At 38.2% G+C, this 20,200-nt stretch overlaps 1 protein-coding gene across 2 annotated transcripts in view; it reads left to right on the top strand.

The window, feature by feature from the left end:
* The first annotated feature begins 218 nt into the window (after nucleotides 1-218).
* LOC145993740 (synaptotagmin-10-like) overlaps nucleotides 219-20,200 on the top strand; it is a 232,718-nt gene continuing 212,736 nt past the window's right edge. For both annotated transcript variants that reach the window (XM_083129489.1, XM_083129490.1), the window contains exon 1: nucleotides 219-326. In XM_083129489.1, coding sequence (XP_082985615.1) covers nucleotides 275-326 — 52 coding nt within the window. In that variant the 5' untranslated portion in view covers nucleotides 219-274. The remainder of the gene's footprint in view (nucleotides 327-20,200) is intronic.

Here is a 20,200-nt window from a genome sequence, read left to right on the forward strand (position 1 = left end):
TTTACGTAGCGAATAATGCTAACCACTTCGCCACCGAGGTAGGCTACTACTACTACCACTACGTGCTATTACGGTATGTTTTTAGATGAAGGGAAAATATTGGTGAAAAGGGAAATTTTTGCAAAGGGAATTTCCCTCACACTACGGCAACACTGCTTTGGAGGCTCGCGTTGCATTCTACGTACGTGTGTGTGCATTCGTTTCTTCGCGGCGCTAGTGTGAATACGCACAAGGGAACCGCGGTCGCTGGTGGACAAGCTGACACAGCGAGAAGATGGGCGTTATCAGGCGAAACGTCGAGGAAGACCCTGAGTTGCCGAAGGAAGGTAAGTGTATTGCGAGTTGCATTATTCAAGGATAACTGTAATTTTCTTTGCCTGTCTCCGCTTTTTTACTGGTAATAAACGCCCGTCCGTGTTCAATAGCGTGTTTATATCGGATCGTAGAGCGTAAAGTACTCGCTGACCAGTGCTGCGTTCATGTAAGTATTTAAAGGCGATAAGAAGAAGTTTCTGAAGTTTTGCTTTAAGTCTACTTTATGCACAGTTATGCTAACTGGGACTGGACTTAATTGAAGTGAGATCCGAACTACTGTGTCTCAACCCGGCATCGAACCAGATACCACTTGATTACAAGACAATGACGTTACCACTACGCCATCTGGAAGGTCCAGGCAACAGAAGGACCTAGACGTTGAAATGTTTTAACTTGCCAGAACAGAAACTCACTACTTCTTATCATTGTATTGCATACATCTACTAAAATAATACACGATTTCACACATAAAAAATGGATTTGTTTTGGAATATTTTACTTCGCTTTTCTGCCACATTTGACGAATAGTTAAGATGAGGATGAGTAATGATATGATGAAATTGGTGGAGAGGCCCTCACAAAGAACACCCGTGCTGAGACCGGGATTCGGAACCGGGACCCCTGGCGGCACATAAAAGAAACTTGTTAATATATGCTCATGTAAAAGTATATTTGTTAAACTTTCGTGAAATCCAATGCCGTATTGGTAACACTAACACTGTAATCAAGCGGTTCCAGGTTCGATCTTAGATGGAGGCACATTGCACAATGGTTATGCTACCTGGAATATTTGCATTGCTTCTCCTTCGTCGTTTCAGGCAACTGATACCTATGAAGGTATTAAATTAAATGTCAATTTCTTTTCCATCTAACTTTACCTGTTGATATCAAGTTAATTTTACCATTGGGCAAATTTAAACAAGCTTAAACTTCAGCTGAAGTACCCATAAACTCTGTTCCATAACTTTGTGTGTTTCGTCATCAATTCCTATATGGCAAATCCCATTTACATAATCCGACACGTATTGCTACAAGTCACTGAACTAACAAGCTTAAATAAATGTCAAGAGATGGCAGCACAAAGCTTGAAAAGGTTCGAGGTAAAGGAATTAAACAGAAATCTGGCAAGAGGTAATTAGAAAAGACATTAAAGGATAGTAAATATTTGAGTTATAAAACCTTATATTCTCTGACTTGCATAATCTTATAGTTAATCAATCATTCAATTAAATGGACATTATACAGCTTTATTAGACAAAAGCAGAGTAAATTATAATACTCAAATATTATTGGAGCTTGTTGCACAGTGGTTCGGATCACACTTTAAACTGTAGGCCCTGTCCCGATTAGCCTATCTGAGTAGAAAGTGAATTTCACGCAAGCTGTTTCCAGATATAGTGGTCCTTAAAGATATTTGTTGTGGATCTAAGAGACCAAAAATTTATCTTGTAGATTTATTTCCATAGCGCAAAAGTGGCGTAGGAAGTGGTTTTGTCGGACAACACCATCGTGAGAAAATCATATTCGCAACCTTTTATGATAATAAAAAGACTTAAGAATATTTTAGTCCACTTTCTACACAGGTAGGCTAATCGTGATTGTGATTCAAAACGGTGAAATGTGACCTCAATGAGATTCGAACCTGGAAAACCTTGAATGCAAGCCCTCAATGCTATCCGCTAGCAATTGGAGACATTGTAATTATACGGAGGCAGAAGAATACGAGTAAACGTTCACCGTGTGTGCGACGTGGTGGTGAGATCAGCACCACGCTCCACAGTGGGATAGAATCGAAAAAAGCTGGCCATTGGGGAAAAATCGAAAGTCCCAGTTTAACGTTGCCTTGTGTACCGACCGTTAGTTAGAACCCCAAAACACAAGGAAAACCGGTTTTCAAGTGTTTGATGCCACTCAGCAGTGAGTCAGGTCATTTCAAAGTTCGACGTGCAAGCGGACGCGTCTAACAAAAATACAGCGTGTATATAAAGTGCCGGAGAAATAGTGCGCTATTATCGGCATAATATATGATATTAGTATAAATTGTTTCGGATTCTTTTCTGCAAGGTATGTGTAATACAATAATTAAATCCAAGTTTATTCATAATTAACTGTAAATTAGTTATTAATAATTAAAGACACTCATGTTTTTTTCATTTTATTGAGAACATTTTTATAAACATTGAGCAAAAAGTTAACCACTCGACTTCACTAGATCGATGATTCTCACTGGAAAATGTTTGTTGAACCCTTAACTTTCGATATTTCAAAGAATTGGCTGCTACAACCTGCTACCCTAGTATTAAGACTAATTGTTTAAACAATGTGCAGTCATAAGCAAAATATAAAGATAACGTACGTGGGTGGAAAATCGGTTAGATATTAATGAATGTTGTTGAAAATGGATACTCGGGGGTTTTTGAGGTCGCTGATTACGAATCTGACAATATTTTTCCCAAAAAAAAAAGTGGCGGATCCAATATGGCGGCCAAAAATTCACAAATGTTGATAAATATTAACGAAAATTGTTACCCGGGGGTTTTCGGGACCGCTGATTACGAATCTGACAATATTTTTCCGAAAAACAAAATGGCGGATCTAATATGGCGGCCAAAAATTCACAAATATTGATAAATATTAATTTTGATTATAATTATTTATAATCAAATAATAAATAAATCGATTATTACTTAGCTCCGATCCATATGTTTCAAGTGTTCGGAAAATCCTCCCAAAAAATAAAAGATCACTGTCACTAGAAGCACGTCAAATGATAATTAATGATACCGATACCGACACCGAAAGTGAAGTAGAGTCATCAGATGTTGGAGATGGCAGCAATTACGAAATTGAAAGCGATTAAATGTATTAATAATTTCTTTACTTTAAATCATTTCGTAATAAAAATTAAACAACATTCCTTTGTCATTTTAAAATTATATATATATGTAATAAAACCTTTCGCTTAAATAAATTTTCACGGTAGAAACTGTATACTGCAATAAAAATTGATTTTACAAAATTATTTTTAAATGTATACACTTTTAAAACCCACGAGTAACGATTTTCGTTAATATTTATCAATATTTATGAATTTTCGGCCGCCATATTGGATCCGCCATTTTGTTTTTGGGAAAAATATTGTCAGATTCGTAATCAGCGGTCCCGAAAACCCCCGGGTAACGATTTTCATTAATATTTATCAACATTTGTGAATTTTTGGCCGCCATATTGGATCCGCCATTTTGTTTTTGGTAAAAATATTGTCAGATTCGTAATCAGCAGTCCCGAAAACCCCCGGGTAACGATTTTCATTAATATTTATCATCATTTGTGAATTTTTGGCCGCCATATTGGATCCGCCATTTTGTTGTTGGTAAAAATATTGTCAGATTCGTAATCAGCGACCCCAAAAACCCCCGAGTAACGATTATTGTCACGATTTTTCAATTCTGTCTCGAGTTATTTGATGATGACCACCTTTTTCGAATTTTATCCCACTGTGCGCTCTAATGATCTCAGAAACGCCTCTGCGCGCACAGAATCCAAAATGTGTCAATTGTCACAAAATATGTTGACGCCAGTGACACATTTCAGTGCATAAAGTGCAAATGATGTACTTTTTGTGCATCAGAGTACATACAAATGCATCAAAGAGTGTTTCCATCAGGTGCTGTTTCATTTGATGAGTCAATTGATGCTCCAAAAATGCACCAAACCTTGATTTGATGTGTTTTAGAGTCCTTTGCAGATGCTCTTTTGAGAGAGACTAGGTGATCCCTAGAGCCGCTTAAAAATATCCATCGACGGAAAATTTGTAATTTAACTCATCCACCCCGAGAATCGAACTCATTCCTCTCACATGATAGGATGTTACTGGTCCGCTGTGATTTCACAGGTCAGACCTAACTTCTATGTTCATGGTTACCTAGGAGTTCTCTCGAAAAGACACCCAAATTAACAATTTTGAAACATCTATGGCTAATCTTGTATTCGCACAAGTTCAAAGTACAGAGTGGTCACAAATTAAGGGGTACCTTTTGATCATCAATTAAGTTTAACAATGAGAACATATTTATAATATTGGCAACATTTTTATTTTCTGAAGATAGCAACTTAGACATCACAATGACAATTTTATCTGTTTTGCACATAATTATCAATTTGAGCTCCATTTAGATCAATGCCAGCTTGGATTTCCTTCTGTCTGTTCGTGGCTTATCAGATTTTTAAGGTATGAAACACTTCGGCTTGCATTAAATAACTTGTTGATTCTTGAGATAGTGTCAGACTTTAAGTGTCACTAGAGGTCCACATTCCTGCAGCATTTGCCGCTTAACTTCAGCTACACGTTATAGGTAATGGAAAATACATGTACACATTTGACACGCTGCTCAATACTTAGACGACTTGCCACCATTCTAAACAACATCCTCTTCTACCGCTATGTCAGTTAGATTTTTACATACGTGTAAAGAAAGATAAAAAGGAACGAAAAATACTAGCTCAATTAATACAAAAATTAGTGACAAAAGGTGCTTCCTCAATTCGTGGCCACTCTGTATATTGTTTTATCATAGAGCGTCCGACGAGAGGGACTCATTTTCCGGAAAGCCATTCAACGCTAGACAAGCCCGACCACCTAGCGAACCACTGGGTAAGAATGTAACAAGGGAGATTATTTAAACCTTCCTGGACTCTTCTAAACAGTTAACTAACCGACTGGTTAAGCCAGGGTCATTGAAAAGCTCACGATTATGAAGATTATTTTTTAAAGCAAATTTTACGCTTTGCGATAAACATACGGTACAGCAAATTTTCACTAAGATTAGCCTTCTATTTACTGAAATATTACAATCATTTTAAATTTTAGTATGGATTTTCCAAGTTGTGAACGGAATTGGAAATTTCACTTGTCCAATTGTCTCTAATACATATATCATATATCTTCAATGATTACTAACGGGAAAATTAATAGACGCACGCATATAAAGTTGTGAGAATTGAGTTTCGTCTACCTTACAAGTTGCTTTCTTTACTCTAAGAAAAAGGTTACTATCATTTTTTGATCTTAGAGGTGTGAAGAGCTGATCGAATGCAGCAAATATTCTCAACCTGATCGATCGCACGTGCTGCCATCTGTTGCTGAATTTACGCAACAGGTCTCTCTTGAGGAGAGGAGAAAAATAGGTGGAGGGGATTGTGGAGTTTATTTAGGTAAGTGATCAATATTTATCACCTTGACCCTCGTTATTTAAGCTCTTAAGGTGCGCATGCGCAGGAGGAGTTATTATCTCCTTTCGCAATTTGCTTTAAAAGTTCTGTCACGGAACATCAACCAGAAACTTATACTAGGAAACGACGCTCCCTTCTTATATATCCGATTTGGTTTATAGTTTCTTATAAGGGGAAGCTTATTTTGAGGGCCTTGAACCAGGGGGGGTACTTAAAAGTACTAGCAACAGGAGAGGATTGATCATAGTGATTCATTAACAAAAATATTAATTTGTAAACGAAATAGTTATTTAATCATTCAAAAGATTGCCATATTGCAAGCTATAGAGGTTCATTGGAGGGGATGGAGTTAGTGGCTTCACACATTCAGGATCTCAGCCATTCTGGATTTAATGTGATCAGCTCTACGCTCCGGCCGCCTCCCCTCCTGTTGCTCCCAGGTATCCATTTATAGAGGCTGGGTAAACCCAAGAGCAGCTTTAGGCTTAGACATATTCTGAAAGCGCCGGCCTCCGTGTGGCGGAGTGGTTAGCACGATGCGAGGGGTCCCGGGTTCGAATCCCGGCCTGGACATGGGTGTTTGTGTCAATTCATCAATTTCATCCGCATCTTCACGATTAGCCAAAAGTGGCAGAAAAGCGAAGGTAAAATAAACCAAATCAATCAATATTATTAAAAACTAATTTTATTTGATACAATTAAGTGTTAAATGTATTAATGTTATTTAATAATTTTTTATATTTTATTGAAAATACAGCGTCTGTGTAAATTACCGAAGTGCAGTTTTTGTGTGAAGTACCACCTATGAGAACACGTCCACGGTGTGAGTTACTGGTTACTGACAATACGAGGCCTGTTCAATAACTACTTCTTAAAAATGCATCTCCTGCTTGAGTGGTCGCCTGTTTAGTTACTGCTTATTCAAAATACATCGTGTGATGAGTTAAACTCATTAAGAACACTCATGGCCAGGCCGGGATTCGAACCCAGGACCCTGGCGTCGTAGATCGCCGTGCTAACTACTCCGTCATAGAGGCCAGCGGACTGATATTAGAGTATGTTCTGTGACTTGAGGGTTGGAGAAAGCTGACTGGTGCCCCATTCTCATGATGAAATGTAGAACAAAGCGTAGTATTTTGTCTTGGTTTATTTTACTTCGCTTATCTGCCACTGCTAATTGTGAAGATGAGGATGAGTGACGACATGATGAAATTGATGAAGTAGCACTCACCAAGAACACCAATAGACCGGGATTCGAACCCTAGATCCATGGTGTCGCAATGCGCTAAAGGCATGTACGACTGAATATGGTTGATTGAATTGCTTTATTTTACTTCGCTTCTTGTGCCACTTCTGGCTAATTTGCGAAGATGAGGATGAGTGATGACATGATGAAATTGATGAATGGACACTCACAAACATCCATGCCCAGCCAGGATTCCGACCCAGGACCCCTGGCACCGTAGCGCGATGTGCTAACCACTTTGCCACGAGGGGCGGCATATGACTGAATAAGGCCCTAAGATAACCTACAATATGATAAACTCTTGTGAAGAAGGTAAATCATTTAAGAATCTGCTTTGCCTGCTTTTGTTTATTTTTCTTATCATGAAAAACACATTCTACTTAAGCATTTTGGAAGTTTAATTACATTTTCCTGCTTCTTTAGGCTATAGACAACTTTCGTGAAACTATTGTTTTTGTGCTTTAAAGCAAATGGATTAACTTTAAGCAACTGGAATAACCTCCTTAGTTCTTGTCCCGTAAGCGCATAGCAATGTCATTAATCATAATTAGCGACATCTGTCGCCGAAGCAACGTAACAGTTTCCGTCGCTGTTGGACAAGCATGGTTAAATGTTTTATGGTGGCAACACAATCAATAAATTGACCTTCATAAGCTGTATACAGGCACATTTGCTAGAAATATGTTTATGGATGAACTTTCAGAATAATGAACGCAGCTGTCCTTGTCCACGATCGGGTAGGATCAAAGAATCCTATTAAAATGTAAATGCACTTATAAAGTATATAATAGAGAGCTGAGAAGATAGCGTTCATTTTTTTTTGTATGTAGGCCATGTTATGAAATTCGTTCCTACTGTGCTAATTTCCCAGGGCAACGTAAACGAGCATAAAATGGAACACGTTTTTAGGGAACGTGACGTGAAACAAGTTCATTTTAGGGAACGTGAAGTCAAACATTCCTTTTTAGGTAACACTGTTAAGCCTTGCTTCCATGTTAATAAAACATTAAAATACTGACCAAGGCATAATTTATTGTATAGAAAAGATATACACTAAAAAGGTAACGTTTCCACCCTCTAACAGGGTGTTCTTCAAACGAATTCACACTACAAAGCATCATCTTATATATATACACTCCCAGACAGGGACAATACATAAAACAACATGAAGGCACCAGTCCTTATCTTAGCATTTCCTGTCAGGGATTCCTGAGTGTGGAATCTCCTGACAGGTTTTAGGGAACGTGAATTGAAACAAGTTCTTTTTTAGGGAACGTGAATTGAAACAAGTTCTTTTTTAGGGAACGTGAATTGAAACAATTTTTTTTTTAGGGAACGTGAGGTGAAACACATACTTTTTTAGGGAACGTGAGGTGAAGCAAGTTCCTTTTTGGGAACGTGAAGTGAAACACATTGTTTTGGGGGAATATGAAGTGAAACAACTTCAAACTGGAAGTGAAACGTGCGTTTTAGGGAACGTGAGGTATAATACTTGCCTTTGAAGGGTACGTGAAGTGAAATACACTTATCTAGGGAAAGTACAATTAACCTTATTTTTTTAGGGACAAGTAAAAGAAGTATATTTTAGCTCAACCTGAACTGGATACATGTAATTCTTGGGTATGTGAAGCGAAACCTTTTAGGAAAGGTGAGGTACGTTTTTAAAAATCTTTAAGTGAGAAACTTTCTCCTTTTGAGAAAAGTAAGTGAAATCGAATCTGTCGTTTGTAAGGAATGTGAAGTGAAACTCGTTCTATTTAGGGAACATGAATTGAAACATGTTCTTTTAAGGGGAACGTGAACTGGAACATAAGGTGAAGTTTGTTCGCTTTCTACATAGCATGAACTTATACCTGTGCTTCTACTCTTTCCGTTTTAAGGAACATTAATCGATGCTCATTCCTTTGCTCTAAGCACTTGAACTAGAGAATCAACCAATAATGATGGGAAAACTGTGATTTTATGATCACAGGTTAAACTGTGCAACTTGGCAATCACAGTTCTTTTTAACTGTGATTAAGTGAGCGATGTTGAGCAAATCAGAAATGAACACGTGAATTTGGCGATCCATGCAGTAAAATGAGCTCGTAAATTTTGATTTCTCATACGTTAAAGGAGAAGTAATGTAACGTAAAGAGGATGTAACGTAACGTAAAGCAGAAATAACGTAACATATAGAAGAATTAGCGTAACGTAAAACAGAAGTAACGTAAGTCGTAACGTAAAGAAGATGCAACATCATCCATAAACACAGTTTCAACTTGCTGACATACTCTTGAACCAACTAAATACGAGACGTACATTTGAAGTATGAAATTAATTTTTGGAACTAATGAAGTTTCGGTAGTAAGAGACTAATACCAACGTGAATTACCAACCGAGATTATCTTTTTGAGCTGCCGTTTGAAAATCGTTCAGTCGCCAATGTCAAACGGTCGCTAAGGGTACTCCCCATATCTGAACAGTACAGCGTTTATTTTCCCGTTAGCAGGCTCTCCATCGGCTGTCACATTATCGTTAGTTTCACGCCTGAGAGCTCCACTCGACGTAAATGATTTTAATCAGCCGCGTTATCTAACCCGTGACCTTGAGAATCCAGTCTGTTGGCGACTTAACTGGACTAGGAAAAGCTCTAAGTAATGAAGGAACAAACACATTCTCGCGTAGCAAAAGGTTTGAGGTCGGTTTTTAACTTCACTTTATACACGGATCGTGACTGTACCTACAGTTTAAAGTGGGATCCGAACCACTAAGTGCCTTCAGCAAGTATCGTACCCGGGATCTCTTGATTACAAGGCGACGACGTTACCACGTCAGAAAGGTCTTACATTGCGAAAGGATACGATGAAGAGGATGAGGTAAAGATCTTGAGAAACACAAAAATTATCTTCTTCTTCTTTCTCTTTCCTCTCTTGCCTCATAGAGTCGGGGTTGCCTCTATCCACTCCTTCCATCTCTTTCGTTCCTTTGCCATCCTCTTCAGTTCTCTTATTCCTTTCTTTTGTCCTATTTCTTCTATTCCTTTTTTGAATGTCTTCCTGGGTCTACCTCTTGTTCTCCTTCCCTCTGTTCTAACTTCTATAAATTGTTTTGCTTTTCTATCTTCGTCCATTCTTACCACATGTCCGAACCATTTTAATTGTCTTTGTGTCAGTTGTTCATCTATTGGCTTCTGATTTAATTCTTCTCTGATTCTTTCATTACGTTCTCTATCTCTTCTCGTTTTACCAACTATTCTACGGAAGTATTTCATCTCAACTGTCGTTATTTGTCTTACTTCTTTTCCTCTTACTGGCCAGCTTTCAATTCCGTATAGTAGAATTCGTTCCACTACTAACTTATACACTTGTAGTTTAGTTTTGGTGTTTATTTCCCTTTTTCCAAAAAATGTTCTGGCTTAGTTGGTAATATGCATTTTTAGATTTCCTTACTCTATTCATCACTTCATCTTCTATTCTTCCTGTCTTGTTTATGATTGTTCCCAGGTACTCATATCTTTGTCTGCTCCAGTTCTATTCCATCGCATATTATGTGTACTCTTTCTATTACCTCTTCCGTTCTTCCTATTTGCATCACTTTGTTCTTATTTGCCTTTACCACTTCTGCCCATTCTGTAACCGCCTTCTGTAGCTTGTTCTCTCTGTCTGCTATTAGCATTATGTCATCTGCATATATTAATGCTTGGCAATGCATTCGTCTCATATTCCAATTACCCACTTTTGTTCTTGCTGTTCTTCTTTTGCACATCTTTAGAACTTCATCCATAAATACTATAAAGAGTAGCAGGCTCAAACTATCTCCCTGTTTCAATCCTTTCTCCATCTTAAATGTATCTGCCATCTTTCCATCCAATCTTACTCTTTTATATCGTAACAGGTTCCCCTGATTTGTGAAAAGTAGCAGGCCAAAAGCAATAACCTCCTTCGTCGGCCGTTACTCTCTCAAGCATTCAAAGAATGCTAAGTCAGTGTCAAATCTATCTTCCTGGTTGATTGAAAGGAAGTTGCTGATCAACGGGTATTAGGGAGCAATAACCAGGTGATGGAAGAAAGGATAAGTTAGAGTGTAACGGGCGACGAGGGGGGGGGGGGGTCTTTTGCTTTGGTACGAGGGAGGAGAAAGATCGGGGAGCTTGAGCGAATCAGGATAGAGCATTTCTAGGAGTTTTCTCCGAGGATTTCTTCATCATCGAATAGACAGGTAATATCCTTCTCTAACCATGTTGATCTAAACTGGAAGATATAAACCCAAATTCTTAGTGTTGTGCCATTTCAAGTGTGAAAGTAACCTCTCGCCTATTACCATCAAGTTATCTGCCAAAGGGCGAGTGCTCACCAGTGAGGATGAATGATTAAGCGAGCTACATCACCCAAGCATAATGGTTAGGATTCTGGTAACATCCCAACGAGGAACAATTCGTTACGTGGTAGAGGTGCTGGGATTTTCATTTACTTCACCAGGAAGTAAATGAAAATTGAAAGGATAGGTTCATCAGCAGTTCGTTACGATATGTTGATTTTATTACTCGAATGAGTTTTCCTGGAATTTTTCTTTTCTCTAATATTGCCCATATTTCTTCTCTGTGTACAGTGTCAAAAGCAGCCTTTAGATCTAAAAATGCTAAGTTCATCTTTTTCCTTTCACAAAAATTATAAAACCTGAAAATATGAGAAGAAAACAACAAGAATTAGAAACACCCAGGACAGTGTGAGCATAAATATGATTCATTTTTATAGCATGGGTACATCAGCACATGGGCTATTTTTGCCCATCACACAATTTCGGGATAAGCCACTTAACTAAAACAAAATTGAGTACAGACCTCTAACAAGAAAATTAATGATGTCTGTTAAATTCTTCAAAACTAATTAATTCATTCATTGCAAAACTATACTGTCTCTAAAGACTAAAATCTCCTTATTTAATTTAAAAGATGGGGCTGTAAAGGGGCACAGAAAAGCACAAGCACAGGACAACACAACCATACAAAGAATTATTCTGACCATAGGTTCAGACGCCAGAGCCTTGTTGTTGCCCTGCAAAGAGCAGTTTTCGTAGTACACTACGTGGAAGTGAGGTTGGTTTTGGGTGCCTTGCCAGAAGGTAACCCCGTAGCGTGACAATAGAGGAAGCATGCGAATGAGAAAGTGGAGAATAGCAAAACACCTAAGAATCAGAACAGTTCTCGATAGAGAGAAAAATTAGGAATGTTAGTAAGCATACGAGTATGCAAAGTTCTAGACAAGGAAAAATATTTTGGAATATATAACGGTGCGTATTAAAAATGCCTCTGACAAAACCAATAACTATGGAAACCATGAAAAGAGAAATGAAGTGATGCAATGGTCAAAATGTAATATCTGAAAAAGCAACACCGATAACAAACAGTAGTGACAGTTTAAAAAGAAACCAAAAAAGAACGAAACATTGTAATGGCAAAAGACATGCGAAAGTGGAAACACCTTCACGACAAGAAAAAGTAATTAATGAGGCAGAAAAGAATTATACAAGCTATTCTCACACAAGACGAGAGTAAGAAAGAAAAACATTGAATAAGAGAGACACTTTCTGATGAAAAGTATAATTGACGAGATGATTCGGGGGGAAATAAATTAAACATTGAAATAATAAAACTCCAACAGGAAAATTATTTAGCAATTAGACAGTCCCTTAGCAGGAAAATTAAACAGCGAAGGAAGATTAGAAATTAAGATAAGGAGGAACAACTCCTCCTAACGGGAAATGGGAACGAAAAACAAAAGAGTGGATATCAGGAATAATGCACCTTCTGCTTTCAAATTTTAATGCGACGTGGACTAAATACAGTTTCTTTCATTAACTTGTACGTGCGTTGATGAAAAAGGATTATTGCATTTTAAAGTGCATTGTTGTAGGAAAAGTAGTTCTATCAAACTTATTAACTTCTAGGTTTATTAATTCGCTTTTCTGCTAGTTTTGTCTAATCGCGAAGATGAGGATGAGGGACGAAATGATGAAATTGATGAAGGGCCCCATGTTCTGGCCGGGATTCGAAACCTAGACCCTTAGCGTCGTAGTGACCTGTGCTAACAACACTGCCACAGAGTTCGGCCAGGAATACGGAAAAAGGATATAGGTGCCTGAATTTACGAATGTGATAAAAAAATGAAACTTTGTGTCAATTGACACATATTGGGTTTGTGAGCAAGATAAATCTACTGCACGTGTAGTTTGTACATCTTTTAACGACAGGTGAAACTGTAACGAAGACAATTTTACTTTTTACGGACTTCGGATGAAAATAGCGGGAACAACTTATCGTATGGTCTCCTCTTCCTGTCTCTTTCTCGCTTCTCTTCGAAATAATTCGCAAATATATCACTCGGAGCACTTCTTCTTTACCGAAAAGATTTCTTACAGAGTCGAAGCTCAGACCGCAGAGAATTGAAACTCCACGAAGATCGGTTTTGACTTTTCCACGAAAAGTCTGGTGGGTAACATCTAATCTAAAATTCACTTTGAGGAAGTTCTTCGCTTAATCCCGGGAATCAAACAGCAAACATCCCACTGAAGTCTTTCGAAGTTTAATTAAACTAATGCATCTTGAACTTGAACTAGGCGACGAAAGATGGCAGCATGTTCCATTACAGTCTCAGTGAGCCTCTGAACCAATAAGATTCCTTGAAGTAGTCGCAACTACTCCGAAATCTTATTAATTTTAATTAAGAATACCAGCTGTCAGCACTTTATGAACTTGCACAACTCGTATTTCATTGACAGGACATTGAGAATACAGTCAATCTCTCACAGTCGGAACTATTATACAAGTGCGCATGCACGAAGTGGATGAGTCCAGTGGCAACATAGGGGTGATGGCTGCATGTGGAACGCAAACGGGAAGCAGATTCAGTGAAAATAATCATTGTTTCACTTCGAAAGGGTTTGTACACAGAAAAGCGAGCGATAATAAATAATCAAACACATACGTACAAGCGAAATTCTGACTGGAACTATACACCGGTCTTTCGCACCAATTTTTCACCTACCTCCCCTCTGTAGATTGGATTCGTCCATTCAAGCTGGACGCGTCATACGAGGTCGGGTAGTATTGGGACACAAGGTATATCAACCAGTCTCTATATGCTGGTGCTAATTAAGGCTCTATCCAGCGCGTTGGTCGGGTGAGCGTCTGATTATAGTTAACAGGCTGAAGACTCGGGTTCGATTCTCTACGTGGGTGTTTTAGTAAGAAATGGTATACATATAGCATATAGCCTATAGCATATATGAATGTATGCCATAGGGATACAATCGTTCATAAAAAATGGAAAATAACCGACAAAAGATTGAATTGCAGTCAGGTCATAGTCTAAAGGGCTCGTGAACAATTGCCAAAATAAAATTATAAGAAATAGCGTGGAGTTAAGGTGATAGCTAAGGATGCATTCATGCTTCTTATCGAAATTCAGTAGAGTCATTTTCCATCCACCAGCAGTATGAGGGAGTTCATAGTCTCGTCTTTTAATTCAGGATCTCCTGTTTGCAGGTCTTCATTAAGCGCCTGACCTTTACGCAACCCGTTAAACTGTACGGTAAAGCAGGTTGCGCAAGCAACAGGATACTCGCCCCACTTTTCCGGGCTGCATAGTAAGCTCCAAGGGCTAACCTAACTGTCTTGCAGTTGAAAGTAGATCCGAAACACTGTGCCTCCACCTAGGATCGAACCTGGTACAGCTTGATTACAAGTTGACTGCGTTACAACCATGCCATCGGGAAGGCCCGTCTGCGCATGATGAAAACAACAATGCAGTTGACTCTGCATCGCACTGTATACTCTGTCCCGGAAACGAACGAAAACAAGTCTCCGCGGAAGTAGTGACTCGAGACGGCTCGACCAATTAACACGTGAGAAGGAACGGGATTGCATGGAGGGGGAAAACCAACTGCAGCTACCAGCTGCATACAGCAGCGTGCACTGCTTCGCTTCGCACACTCGTTATATCCACTTCTCTGTCCTTGCTACAGAGACTCCCGGACCTGCCTTAGGGATGGGTGTTCTTTGAGAGTGTACTCTTTATCAATTCCATCACTCATCATCATCTTCGCGATTAGCCATAAAGTGGAAGAAAAGCGAAGTTAAGTAAACCAAATCAACCTATCAATCTACGTTACATGGCCTAGTGTCTTTTTTGTTCATGCTTTCAGTTTAAAACTTACGACAATACGTTAAGAAGAGATAAACTCAACAAAATTAAAACTACCTTTAGCAGAGCTGACATATGAATTATAAAAAACTATTTTTTAAAACAAGGAATATTCTACTTCTTAACTTCACTTTTATTTTATTTATAAAACTTCACACTACAGGCAAATGACCATTTATAGTGCTGTACATACCATAATAATTGACACAAGCATATAATTCATACATGACTCTCTCATTACATGAATATATAAAATTGTATATAGAATGGATACATAAGTCTGTAATTACATAATTATAATGTATACACACACACACACATACGTATATACATGTACTATTGTTATTATTGGATACAAGTATATAATGTTGCCTAAACAACAAGATGATTATACATAATTACATTGTATTTGAACTACGTAAGAGCAGATACAGCTCCATCTGCAGATCTCGTTTGGGCTCTCGAAATTTGGAATAGGTCTTCACGCGGCCTTACGTTGCTGTGCGGTACGTAAAAATGAATTTTCGAAAGATGTTCGGTGTCTATTTTACTTGTGAGTAATTTGTGCAGAAAAAGTAATTCATGGATCTGTCTTCAGCAGTGAAGGGGATCTATATTGAGAAAACTTGCATGTTATTTACGCGATTAACTTAAATATAAATATGATTAGTCCGCTTACCACCCAGGTAATATCAAAACTATTACCATGTAATAAACAAGTCCTGAATTCAATTATAAACGTGTGCAGTGAGGCATAACTTATGTTACATTCTTGAAAGAAGCACAATAGCTTTAGACTGCCATCTAGTGTCACTTGCAGTATACTACTGAGAATATATTTACAGATGAAAATATGAAACTGCATGTCGGAACTTTGAAGTTATATATATGCTCGATTGAATAGGTGTACTTAAAACCGTAACACAAAACATTGGCAGGCAATTAGCTCATTGTAACTCCGCCAAAAATCATCATCTTATGTAAAATGCCAGAAATAATCCTAAAAAACTTTCCCCAAAAAGATTGGAAAAAAATAATGAAATTATTACTTTTTTTCTCTAATTTCTCCGCAAAATTTCCCTTTACGGAAGTATCGTTTCCCTCAATTTTTCCATTGACCATTTGAACCCAGCCTAACTCTTTTATATTTTGTAGTAGTGTTAAGTGACTTTTGAATCACGCTGCATTAGATTTATTGCGTCAAAAATTGCGTCAAAACAGTATATTTTGTTTCAGCTTTAGGTCATCAGCATTCGAAAACAGTTCAGGCAAAACTGATTGTTAATAATTATTTCAAATCGTTAGAGCAAGTGGAGTTTTACACAACTTCTCTCCTAATGCTTTTGGCGCTTATCGCATACAGTACTTCAAACTTCTCACAAACAAATCGATAATATGTTTGTTGACTTTCAATCTACCAGAACATGTAGCAACGTTTGCTCACTTACTCCATAGATGGTGCTCGAAGCAATATATCCGCACAAAGCCCCAACTTTCAATTTTAGTCGTATCCGACACCAAAATCCTCTTACGAGATAACTTTTCCAATAAGTTAACCTTGACCTTAGAAATTTCTTCTTCTTCTTTTTCTGACCCTATCAACTGGTAGTCGATTTTAGTCATCTTCCTGAGTTTTTTTTTTTTTAAGTATTTAGTTCGCTATTCACTTATATTTCACAAGAATGAAAAAAAAAAACATCTATTGATATTTATTTATACTGTTTGTTAGATCGTCAAATTACATCTTCTTGCATATCCATAAAGAAGCCATATGGTGGGAGGAGTAGGGTCCGTGAGCAGGGCAGTAAGAGATGTAGGGAATGGAATTCTATTTCGACGCAAACCACTATATAATTTATCTCGTTCTCTGTCGAAATTGGGACATTGTAAAAAGAGATGTGTAGCATCTTGATTATCTTCTCCACATGCGCAGGCTTGTTTTGTTGTAATATGTAGTCGTGATAAATGATCATTAGTGCGAACATGACCTGTACGTAGACGTATTATAAAAGTAATAACTGATCTTGGACAATTATATGGGTAGTACCAAGGTTTGTTTTGTGAATGTTCTGCAAACCATTTATATGTGTTGCCCGTGGATTGAAATTGTTCTATACACCACTGTTTCCATATATCTTGAAGTTTATATTTAACTCTTGGAAGAAGGTCCGTGTATGGAAGTCTCGCAAGTGAGGTAGATTCCGATGATCGAGCGGCTTTGGCATATGTGTCCACACGTTCATTTCCCGTGTTTACTTGGTGAGCCTTTACGTAACTAAACTGGACGTTGATATTTCTTCCATTAGCATACTAAGTTTGACCTTAGAAAAGGAAACGATTTCCAAGTCGCTATACTGAATGTTTTGCTTAAAATTACAGCTTTTCGTAAAATAATTTTGATAAAAATACACTAAGTTTTTAGGACTAATTACATATTTAGTACTTTTTATGCAATCTTGAAAAAAATTATGTTCAACGTTTCTTTTTTTCATAAACGGATAATTAGTCTTTATAAAAAGTTATGTGCCGTAGACTATAAGTTTACGTCAACATGCGTTGTCTACACGTAATCTACGCGTAGATTACAATGGGTTGTAGTTTACATAGACTACGTAGACAATCTAAAGTGCATTAAAATTAATTTTCAAGGGTTTCATGAAAGTAAAGTGAAATTTTCAACTATACTTGTTCCTAACGAAATGAAAAGAATCCTATTTACAACAAGATTTCTCTTCTCTTCTATTATCAATTATGGAAGAAGATAAATAGATTGCAAAAACAACAACAGATGGCAGTCGTGAGGCAAGAGTGGTCTTTTTCCCATAAAACACTAGAATATTTCCTATATTAGGTATTTTCCTAGGTGAGAAATTGTTCGAATTTGGAAGAAAGAGTATGAAAAGTTCTCTTCACACATCAGCAACTGATACGCAGTATAATTTTCTTTGAATTCCACGGCGCCCTTTGCTAAGCTTTCACCTTTCGCCATGTTGTTTACATAGATTACATAATGTACGTGTATATAATAGTCTACATGTAGAATGTAGACTATCGTTGTTTACGCGTAGACGCACATCACTGTTTATAACTAACAATTGCCATGTTTACAGAAGGACGCTTGTTAGAAAAGGGCTATGTCGAAGTGTTCACTTGTTCCGCGTGCACAACATTGAGTGTGTTAAAATTGAGTTCAGAATTCACGATCAGAATACATGTAGATTTGAATTTGAAGCCGGCTAGAGGATCTATACTGTACGCACAGGGATGTGCAATAGCCTTTCTGCACATGCGCCGAACTCACACATAGCTATGCGTGGACGGAACATTCCCTGCAACGTCAGAATGTAGACTCGATTCGTAAATGTGCATAAGATATGAACAAAAATCCCCAAATACACGATTCAGCTTTCGAAATTGCTTGCCAAGGCCAACACATCGCTTCCTGCATGCCCCTCGCTCGTCGGTGCAACAAGAAGCGACTTCTCCCTTCGTGCTTTATGACGGATCGATGATGATGACGTTAACAGGTGGGCGTCACCGCTCACGTGTCGCGCCTAAAGCAACATTAGCCGCGCGATTAAGCAGAAAAAGGCAAGTCTTAATAGGCTAGTCTAACCGCATCATCTTCAAAGTCGATGTTTTTTTGTCTCGTAGCTCAAGCCAGGTGTGATGAAAAACCTAATGGGATGAGTAAAAGGCGAGAACTGAACAAGGTCGCCGATGCGGAAAATTTGCATTTTCGGCTTCGTTTCCAGAAATGGATGACGGTAAATGTCTGGATCAACCGTGTGAGATTCCTAGGGCAAAGTGTTTCCTCACCTCCACCCCTCCCCTAGGTCATTAAATGAACTTTACGCCTGGGCACATTGAAATTCAGTATGAATGTTTGTAGATCACACATTGTTGCTACATTGACCCTTCGTGTCATTTAATAAATAAACTTATAGAGCAATTGCAGAGGTAACAGACTGCCATTTTTGTATAACTGTTTTATTTATATTTTGTGTCTCTGTACATGATTCATCAAACTTCTTAAACCCGAAGGTTTATGGTTGCAGCAACACAAGCCTTCCATCTGTCTCTATCCTGAGCAAGATCAATACAATCTTTTCCATCCTTACCGATTTTTTTCAGGTCCATCTCAACGTTATCCTTCCATCTTCGTCTTGACCTTCCTACAGGTCCCTTACCATCAAGTTTCCCAACAAGAATCCTGTAAACTCTTATTTACTCTCGCATTCGTGTCACATGGCCTGCCCACCTGTCTTCTTGATTCAATTATGCTAATAATATCTGGAGAGGAATACAAGTTGTGCAGGTCTAATTTTCATTTCCGATGTTGATTCAGTTGTTTTATTTACTTGGCGTATCTGCCAGTTTTGACTAATTACGAAGATGAGAATGAATAAATGAAATAGATGAAAGGATCATTGAAAAATAACATGTGTACAGAAAACAAGTTCCACGGAGGATTGTAATGGCCTTGGGTCCAGACGACGCAGCCTCGCTAGGTTGCAAAATGCAGTTCAGAGTGTACTACTCTACATATCAAAAAAGTATGCTATTATTATACGGTATGCGCCAAAATATACAGTACTGAAACTCGCGCATCTCGAACACGTGGTTGCGTTTGTCGACAGGGCATAGCTCCAGCTGCACGTGTTCGCAGTAGTGAAAAGGAAGTTGTGTTGTGCAGTTGTTGTTGGAAATGGGTCTCTCGACGGGCAAAAGTATTCATAGTTGAGCATTATTTCCTCTCATATGGAAGCGGTCGTGAAGGTGGACCGAGTTTGAAAAAGGTGACTGGTCAATATGCAACCCAAATGACAATCGTCCACTCCACATGCCCTAACCTAACCTAATCTTAGGTTTCCTGACAGTTATGCAACCCAAAAGACACGATTGTTATTTGGGTTGCATATAGACCAGTCACTATATTGTAACATGTCTTATACTTTTGTTCATCTTTTCATTTCAGTACTCTATATTTTGGCGCATACTGTACACACAAATTCGAAAGAAACGCCCTCCCTTACGGTTATGCAACCCGTAATTTTATATCATCTAGTTTCGCCTGGTAGAGTAGTTCCCGAGAAGAGCAGTGTTTCCAAACCTATAACTGTAGTGTTTTCAACCCTGTATTGGTAGGTTGGTTGTTGATTTGGTGTTTTAAGTCCACAATACACAGTATGACTAATCGGGACTGGACCTACAGTTTAAAGTG

The sequence above is a fragment of the Lepisma saccharinum genome, chromosome 10, assembly GCF_977018435.1.
Source record: "Lepisma saccharinum chromosome 10, izLepSacc3.1, whole genome shotgun sequence".
Taxonomy (NCBI): Eukaryota; Metazoa; Arthropoda; class Insecta; order Zygentoma; family Lepismatidae; genus Lepisma; species Lepisma saccharinum.